At 44.0% G+C, this 10,000-nt stretch overlaps 1 protein-coding gene across 1 annotated transcript in view; it reads left to right on the top strand.

The window, feature by feature from the left end:
* Nucleotides 1–10,000, top strand: part of LOC135516559 (wnt inhibitory factor 1-like) — a 50,758-nt gene that overhangs the window by 31,063 nt on the left and 9,695 nt on the right. Inside the window, exon 6 of the mRNA XM_064940909.1 lies at nucleotides 754–849. Within this exon, the coding sequence (XP_064796981.1) occupies nucleotides 754–849 (96 nt within the window). The remainder of the gene's footprint in view (nucleotides 1–753; nucleotides 850–10,000) is intronic.

Here is a 10,000-nt window from a genome sequence, read left to right as displayed (position 1 = left end):
GGCGGCGCCAACCACGTGTTCCATCTGTGTAAGGCTTTAAAAGAGGTTAGAGAGAGACTCTGTCCAGCTACAGACTGACTGAGGGGGTGGAGGACAATGTTGTTGTCTTTGTATCATATGAACAGTAAGGACTCTCCACGGGGATTTCACCGTCTACGGAGCTCCCCTAAAAAGTCTGTAGAACTATGTAGAGAGCTACACAGAGGAACATCCGTTATGTAGACCGTGTCGAGGCTTTGAGGCATCTAGAGTAGACTATGGATATGTAAAGAGAAGTGTTCTGTGAAAACTGCAGAGTGTTATTTTGGGTGTCGACGGGTCTTGAGACATTGTGTTTACGATATTCGTTCTTGTCAAAGACTCAATAGTACTAAGGCTCTTTAGTGCCTTCTACAGGCAGCGCTAAGTGAAACATTCATTATCGCAACGAATGTAGTGTTGGAAGGTTGAAGGGTTACAATCAGCTGAAGGTGAATTAAATGAATGTAGAGTTGGAAGGGTGAAGGGTTACAATCAGCTGAAGGTGAATTAAATGAATGTAGAGTTGGAAGGGTGAAGGGTTACAATCAGCTGAAGGTGAATTAAATGAATGTAGTGTTGGAAGGGTTACAATCAGCTGAAGGTGAATTAAATGAATATAGAGTTGGGGGGGTGTGAAGGGTTACCAGCAACTGAAGGTGAATTAAATACTTGAGGTTGCTGACGTAGATCTCTCTCCTCTCCTGTCCTCCTCCGCCTCCCCCTCCCCGCCAGCCCTCTGCTCTCCCAGGTGTCTGAATGGTGGACTGTGTATGAGTCCGGGGGTGTGCATCTGCCCACCTGGTTACTATGGAGACAGCTGTGACAAAGGTACACTCACCTGAAACACGGACACAGTACACATTTCATAACTCCAGACAAACACACCTCATTCACCACTGGGGACCAACAAACTCCAACCGAGCTCGGTCTGTTGTTTTCAAGTCTCTGAAAATCTGAAAGGGTTCTATTGATGAATGTTGGTTACTAGCTACCTTTCGAGAGGGGGATCCGCGAATGTAGTGTTAGCATCAGTTGCTGGGACCACTACTATCTGTCCAGGGATCCTCCAAAAGTCTATAGAGCTGCTTGGCGTTGCAGCTAGCCTAGCTGCTAACTAGCTATCAAGCTAGCAAGGTTTCCTGAAAGCTTGAACACAGCCCGCGACGTGGTTAGCCCTTGTGGCTGTCGCCGGCGTATTGTCCCAGGCTTGTGGCTGTCTAAATCCCTGCTGTTTGTTGCTGTTTCCATCTGCCTTGCGACCTGTCCTGTCTGGAACTGCGTGGAGTACCAACGTTAGCCTACGTTGCTACCATGGCATCTAATACCAAAGCCGATGGGAGCACCACTGTAGTACTCCAGACAGTAGTGTCTCTCTTTCACAGGTGAAGAATCTTTTAAACGACTGAAAATATGTCTTAGAGCAGATGTTACACCAGGAAAATAGCTTGGACATTAAGATGGACTTTAAGATGATCTGACCAGAGAGGTCCAGGACAGTAAGATGATCTGACCAGAGAGGTCCAGGACAGTAAGATGATCTGACCAGAGAGGTCCAGGACAGTAAGATGATCTGACCAGAGAGGTCCAGGACAGTAAGATGATCTGACCAGAGAGGTCCAGGACATTAAGATGATCTGACCAGAGAGGTCCAGGACAGTAAGATGATCTGACCAGAGAGGTCCAGGACATTAAGATGATCTGACCAGAGAGGTCCAGGACAGGACTTTAAGATGATCTGACCAGAGAGGTCCAGGACAGTAAGATGATCTGACCAGAGAGGTCCAGGACAGTAAGATGATCTGACCAGAGAGGTCCAGGACAGTAAGATGATCTGACCAGAGAGGTCCAGGACAGTAAGATGATCTGACCAGAGAGGTCCAGGACAGTAAGATGATCTGACCAGAGAGGTCCAGGACAGTAAGATGATCTGACCAGAGAGGTCCAGGACATTAAGATGATCTGACGCTGATCTGCAGAGAGGTCCAGGACAGTAAGATGATCTGACCAGAGAGGTCCAGGACAGTAAGATGATCTGACCAGAGAGGTCCAGGACAGTAAGATGATCTGAACAGAGAGGTCCAGGACAGTAAGATGATCTGACCAGAGAGGTCCAGGACTTTAAGATGATCTGACCAGAGAGGTCCAGGACTTTAAGATGATCTGACCAGAGAGGTCCAGGACTTTAAGATGATCTGACCAGAGAGGTCCAGGACTTTAAGATGATCTGACCAGAGAGGTCCAGGACTTTAAGATGATCTGACCAGAGAGGTCCAGGACAGTAAGATGATCTGAACAGAGAGGTCCAGGACAGTAAGATGATCTGACCAGAGAGGTCCAGGACATTAAGATGATCTGACCAGAGAGGTCCAGGACTTTAAGATGATCTGACCAGAGAGGTCCAGGACTTTAAGATGATCTGACCAGAGAGGTCCAGGACTTTAAGATGATCTGACCAGAGAGGTCCAGGACAGTAAGATGATCTGACCAGAGAGGTCCAGGACAGTAAGATGATCTGACCAGAGAGGTCCAGGGCAGTAAGATGATCTGACCAGAGAGGTCCAGGACTTTAAGATGATCTGACCAGAGAGGTCCAGGACAGTAAGATGATCTGACCAGAGAGGTCCAGGACAGTAAGATGATCTGACCAGAGAGGTCCAGGACAGCAAGATGATCTGACCAGGGAGGTCCAGGACATTAAGATGATCTGACCAGAGAGGTCCAGGACATTAAGATGATCTGACCAGAGAGGTCCAGGACTTTAAGATGATCTGACCAGAGAGGTCCAGGACTTTAAGATGATCTGACCAGAGAGGTCCAGGACTTTAAGATGATCTGACCAGAGAGGTCCAGGACTTTAAGATGATCTGACCAGAGAGGTCCAGGACAGTAAGATGATCTGACCAGAGAGGTCCAGGACTTTAAGATGATCTGACCAGAGAGGTCCAGGACATTAAGATGATCTGACCAGAGAGGTCCAGGACAGTAAGATGATCTGACCAGAGAGGTCCAGGACATTAAGATGGACTTTAAGATGATCTGACCAGGGAGGTCCAGGACAGTAAGATGATCTGACCAGAGAGGTCCAGGACATTAAGATGGACTTTAAGATGATCTGACCAGGGAGGTCCAGGACAGTAAGATGATCTGACCAGAGAGGTCCAGGACAGTAAGATGATCTGACCAGAGAGGTCCAGGACATTAAGATGGACTTTAAGATGATCTGACCAGGGAGGTCCAGGACAGTAAGATGATCTGACCAGAGAGGTCCAGGACAGTAAGATGATCTGACCAGAGAGGTCCAGGACATTAAGATGATCTGACCAGAGAGGTCCAGGACAGTAAGATGATCTGACCAGAGAGGTCCAGGACAGTAAGATGATCTGACCAGAGGTCCAGGACAGTAAGATGATCTGACCAGAGAGGTCCAGGACATTAAGATGATCTGACCAGAGAGGTCCAGGACAGTAAGATGATCTGACCAGAGAGGTCCAGGACAGTAAGATGATCTGACCAGAGAGGTCCAGGACAGTAAGATGATCTGACCAGAGAGGTCCAGGACAGTAAGATGATCTGACCAGAGAGGTCCAGGACAGTAAGATGATCTAACCAGAGAGGTCCAGGACATTAAGATGGACATTAAGATGATCTGACCAGGGAGGTCAAGGACAGTAAGATGATCTGACCAGAGAGGTCCAGGACATTAAGATGATCTGACCAGGGAGGTCCAGGACAGTAAGATGATCTGACCAGAGAGGTCCAGGACTTTAAGATGATCTGACCAGAGAGGTCCAGGACAGTAAGATGATCTGACCAGAGAGGTCCAGGACAGTAAGATGATCTGACCAGAGAGGTCCAGGACAGTAAGATGATCTGACCAGGGAGGTCCAGGACAGTAAGATGATCTGACCAGAGAGGTCCAGGACAGTAAGATGATCTGACCAGAGAGGTCCAGGACAGTAAGATGATCTGACCAGAGAGGTCCAGGACTTTAAGATGATCTGACCAGAGAGGTCCAGGACATTAAGATGATCTGACCAGAGAGGTCCAGGACAGTAAGATGATCTGACCAGAGAGGTCCAGGACATTAAGATGATTTGACCAGAGAGGTCCAGGACATTAAGATGATCTGACCAGAGAGGTCCAGGACTTTAAGATGATCTGACCAGAGAGGTCCAGGACAGTAAGATGATCTGACCAGAGAGGTCCAGGACAGTAAGATGATCTGACCAGAGAGGTCCAGGACAGTAAGATGATCTGACCAGAGAGGTCCAGGACAGTAAGATGATCTGACCAGAGAGGTCCAGGACATTAAGAACAGTCTGCAGTTCTCTCAGGGAGAGCTGGATGTCCTGAAAGAGACTTGCAGCAAGACGACAACAAACTCTACGTTCATGTCAATATCTAGAAGGAAAATATCTAGAGGGACAATCCATGTGAGATAACATCAGCTCTCTCTTTGTGAGTCATTATTACAGATGGCTGGGGAATATCTAGAAGGAAAATATCTAGAGGGACAATCCATGTGAGATAACATCAGCTCTCCTTTGTGAGTCATTATTACAGATGGCTGGGAATATCTAGAAGGAAAATATCTAGAGGGACAATCCATGTGAGATAACATCAGCTCTCTCTTTGTGAGTCATTATTACAGATGGCTGGGGAATATCTAGAAGGAAAATATCTAGAGGGACAATCCATGTGAGATAACATCAGCTCTCTCTTTGTGAGTCATTATTACAGATGGCTGGGGAATATCTAGTAGGAAAATATCTAGAGGGACAATCCATGTGAGATAACATCAGCTCTCTCTTTGTGAGTCATTATTACAGATGGCTGGGGAATATCTAGAAGGAAAATATCTAGAGGGACAATCCATGTGAGATAACATCAGCTCTCTCTTTGTGAGTCATTATTACAGATGGCTGGGGAATATCTAGTAGGAAAATATCTAGAGGGACAATCCATGTGAGATAACATCAGCTCTCCTTTGTGAGTCATTATTACAGATGGCTGGGGAATATCTAGAAGGAAAATATCTAGAGGGACAATCCATGTGAGATAACATCAGCTCTCTCTTTGTGAGTCATTATTACAAATGGCTGGGGAATATCTAGAAGGAAAATATCTAGAGGGACAATCCATGTGAGATAACATCAGCTCTCTCTTTGTGAGTCATTATTACAGATGGCTGGGGAATATCTAGTAGGAAAATATCTAGAGGGACAATCCATGTGAGATAACATCAGCTCTCTCTTTGTGAGTCATTATTACAGATGGCTGGGGAATATCTAGAAGGAAAATATCTAGAGGGACAATCCATGTGAGATAACATCAGCTCTCTCTTTGTGAGTCATTATTACAGATGGCTGAGGAATATCTAGTAGGAAAATATCTAGAGGGACAATCCATGTGAGATAACATCAGCTCTCTCTTTGTGAGTCATTATTACAGATGGCTGGGGAATATCTAGAAGGAAAATATCTAGAGGGACAATCCATGTGAGATAACATCAGCTCTCTCTTTGTGAGTCATTATTACAGATGGCTGGGGAATATCTAGAGGAAAATATCTAGAAGGACAATCCATGTGAGATAACATCAGCTCTCTCTTTGTGAGTCATTATTACAGATGGCTGGGGAATATCTAGAAGGAAAATATCTAGAGGACAATCCATGTGAGATAACATCAGCTCTCTCTTTGTGAGTCATTATTACAGATGGCTGGGGAATATCTAGTAGGAAAATATCTAGAGGGACAATCCATGTGAGATAACATCAGCTCTCTCTTTGTGAGTCATTATTACAGATGGCTGGGGAATATCTAGAAGGAAAATATCTAGAGGGACAATCCATGTGAGATAACATCAGCTCTCTCTTTGTGAGTCATTATTACAAATGGCTGGGGAATATCTAGAAGGAAAATATCTAGAGGGACAATCCATGTGAGATAACATCAGCTCTCTCTTTGTGAGTCATTATTACAGATGGCTGGGGAATATCTAGAAGGAAAATATCTAGAGGGACAATCCATGTGAGATAACATCAGCTCTCTCTTTGTGAGTCATTATTACAGATGGCTGGGGAATATCTAGTAGGAAAATATCTAGAGGGACAATCCATGTGAGATAACATCAGCTCTCTCTGTGAGTCATTATTACAGATGGCTGGGGAATATCTAGAAGGAAAATATCTAGAGGGACAATCCATGTGAGATAACATCAGCTCTCTCTTTGTGAGTCATTATTACAGATGGCTGGGGAATATCTAGTAGGAAAATATCTAGAGGGACAATCCATGTGAGATAACATCAGCTCTGACTTTGTGAGTCATTATTACAGATGGCTGGGGAATATCTAGAAGGAAAATATCTAGAGGGACAATCCATGTGAGATAACATCAGCTCTCTCTTTGTGAGTCATTATTACAAATGGCTGGGGAATATCTAGAAGGAAAATATCTAGAGGGACAATCCATGTGAGATAACATCAGCTCTCTCTTTGTGAGTCATTATTACAGATGGCTGGGGAATATCTAGTAGGAAAATATCTAGAGGGACAATCCATGTGAGATAACATCAGCTCTCTCTTTGAGTCATTATTACAGATGGCTGGGGAATATCTAGAAGGAAAATATCTAGAGGGACAATCCATGTGAGATAACATCAGCTCTCTCTTTGTGAGTCATTATTACAGATGGCTGGGGAATATCTAGTAGGAAAATATCTAGAGGGACAATCCATGTGAGATAACATCAGCTCTCTCTTTGTGAGTCATTATTACAGATGGCTGGGGAATATCTAGAAGGAAAATATCTAGAGGGACAATCCATGTGAGATAACATCAGCTCTCTCTTTGTGAGTCATTATTACAGATGGCTGGGGAATATCTAGAAGGAAAATATCTAGAAGGACAATCCATGTGAGATAACATCAGCTCTCTCTTTGTGAGTCATTATTACAGATGGCTGGGGAATATCTAGTAGGAAAATATCTAGAGGGACAATCCATGTGAGATAACATCAGCTCTCTCTTTGTGAGTCATTATTACAGATGGCTGGGGAATATCTAGAAGGAAAATATCTAGAGGGACAATCCATGTGAGATAACATCAGCTCTCTCTTTGTGAGTCATTATTACAGATGGCTGGGGAATATCTAGAAGGAAAATATCTAGAGGGACAATCCATGTGAGATAACATCAGCTCTCTCTTTGTGAGTCATTATTACAAATGGCTGGGGAATATCTAGAAGGAAAATATCTAGAGGACAATCCATGTGAGATAACATCAGCTCTCTCTTTGTGAGTCATTATTACAGATGGCTGGGGAATATCTAGTAGGAAAATATCTAGAGGGACAATCCATGTGAGATAACATCAGCTCTCTCTTTGTGAGTCATTATTACAGATGGCTGGGGAATATCTAGAAGGAAAATATCTAGAGGGACAATCCATGTGAGATAACATCAGCTCTCTCTTTGTGAGTCATTATTACAGATGGCTGGGGAATATCTAGTAGGAAAATATCTAGAGGGACAATCCATGTGAGATAACATCAGCTCTCTCTTTGTGAGTCATTATTACAGATGGCTGGGGAATATCTAGAAGGAAAATATCTAGAGGGACAATCCATGTGAGATAACATCAGCTCTCTCTTTGTGAGTCATTATTACAGATGGCTGGGGAATATCTAGTAGGAAAATATCTAGAGGGACAATCCATGTGAGATAACATCAGCTCTCTCTTTGTGAGTCATTATTACAGATGGCTGGGGAATATCTAGAAGGAAAATATCTAGAGGGACAATCCATGTGAGATAACATCAGCTCTCTCTTTGTGAGTCATTATTACAAATGGCTGGGGAATATCTAGAAGGAAAATATCTAGAGGGACAATCCATGTGAGATAACATCAGCTCTCTCTTTGTGAGTCATTATTACAGATGGCTGGGGAATATCTAGAAGTTGAGGGCGCTGTACTGCAGCGCTAGCTGTGCCACCAGAGACCCTGGGTTCACGCCCAGGCCCCGTCGTAACCGGCCGCAACCGGGAGGCCCGTGGGGCGAAAAACAATCGGCCCAGCGTGGTTAGGGAGGGCCTGTCCGGTAGGGATATCCTTGTCTCATCGCGCACCAGCGACTCCTGTGGCGGGCCGACCTTCAACCCTCGTCTCTCCCAAACCCGCACGGGAGTTGCAGCAATGAGACAAGATAGTAGCTACTAAAACAATTGGAATCCACAAAATTGGGGAGAAAAAGTGGTAAATTCAAAAAATATATATATTTATAAAAAAAGAAGCTGCAGATGGATCATGGGAAGATTGAGGTCTGGAAAACCTGTCACCAGCTCAGGTGACAAACACAGGTCGATATGTGGTCAAGTTCCTGAGGTTTAAGGACAAGATGGCTGTTCTGGACAGAGCTAACAAAACATCTTCCTTAACAAAGACTTCTCGTAAGCTGTACACAAGAGGCAGAAAATAACTTGTCAGAGAGCGTGGGGACATTGTCTACATCCACTACAACAGGCTCATTGTCTATCCTCCTTCCCCAAGAGACTGGGAGGGTAGCTTCAGCCCCACATCACATACACCAATTGACACTCATAAGTGCCCTGTTGACTGACTCTATTAGCTGGACAATGTTCTTGTCAAGCTGGAAAGGTCTAAAAATATATGTTATTAATTAAAAGACTGGGAGGAGCGTGAGAGCTGTTATTATTATTATTGTTTTATTAATCATATGTACTATAGCTGTAGAAATAAGGTTTATGAGATCAATAACTGGAGAAAAAACTACATCTGATAACATTCATATACTGGCCATCTCTGAGACTCACTTAGATAATTCCTTTGATAATACAGCAGTAGCAATCCAGGGATATAACATCTACAGAAGAGACAGGAATGCCTATGGCGGAGGTGTTGCTGTATACATATTCAGAGCCATATTCCAGTAAAGCTTAGAGATGATCTCATGTCTAATGCTGTTAAAAGTGTTGTGGTTGCAGTTTCACTACCTCACCTAAAGCCTCCTATTTTAGGGTGTTGCTATATAGGCCAACATGTGCTGACATTCATTATCTGGATAATATGTGTGCAATGCTTGATAATGTGTGTGCTGTTAACAGATAGGTCTATTTTCTGGGTGTCCCGAATATAGATTGGTTTTCATCAAGCTGTCCGCTCAAGAGGAAGCTGCTCACTGTAACCAGTGCCTGTAATCTGGTTGTGTGTCTTGACCTCCGCCGAACCCCTGAGACTGACTCACCGAATCCCTGGGGTTCGATCGAACCCAGGTTAAGAACCACTGATGTAGGGCCTGAAGGCAGAGGCAATAAGAAGACACAGTGGCAGAATAAATTCAATCACACCTTTTGTTTCATCACAAAACAGGAGAGCGACATCTGTCCGATGAAGTCCACAAAACACATGGAACAAACAGTTACACGCTCAAGCACGTTAATGTTTCCGGAACATTTTTTCAGACTACTAAAACTATTGATTTTAGAACCATGGAGAGTTTTACCGCAGGTCGTAAAGAAAACAGGAGCTGCCTCCGCTATGTCATTTCAACGTCAACATTACAACATCATCTAACCACCTCTGCTTAGTCTAATACAGAGACAACAGGAGCTGCCTCCACTATGTCATTTCAACGTCAACATTACAACATCATCTAACCACCTCTGCTTAGTCTAATACAGAGACAACAGGAGCTGCCTCCACTATGTCATTTCAACGTCAACATTACAACATCATCTAACCACCTCTGCTTAGTCTAATACAGAGACAACAGGAGCTGTCTCCACTATGTCATTTCAACGTCAACATTACAACATCATCTAACCACCTCTGCTTAGTCTAATACAGAGACAACAGGAGCTGCCTCCACTATTCCAGAGTCATTTCAACGTCAACATTACAACATCATCTAACCACCTCTGCTTAGTCTAATACAGAGACAACAGGAGCTGCCTCCACTATT

Source organism: Oncorhynchus masou, chromosome 27, assembly GCF_036934945.1.
Source record: "Oncorhynchus masou masou isolate Uvic2021 chromosome 27, UVic_Omas_1.1, whole genome shotgun sequence".
Taxonomy (NCBI): Eukaryota; Metazoa; Chordata; class Actinopteri; order Salmoniformes; family Salmonidae; genus Oncorhynchus; species Oncorhynchus masou.
The sequence above is the reverse complement of the archived record's forward strand: the minus strand, read 5'-3'. Positions and strand labels throughout refer to the sequence as shown.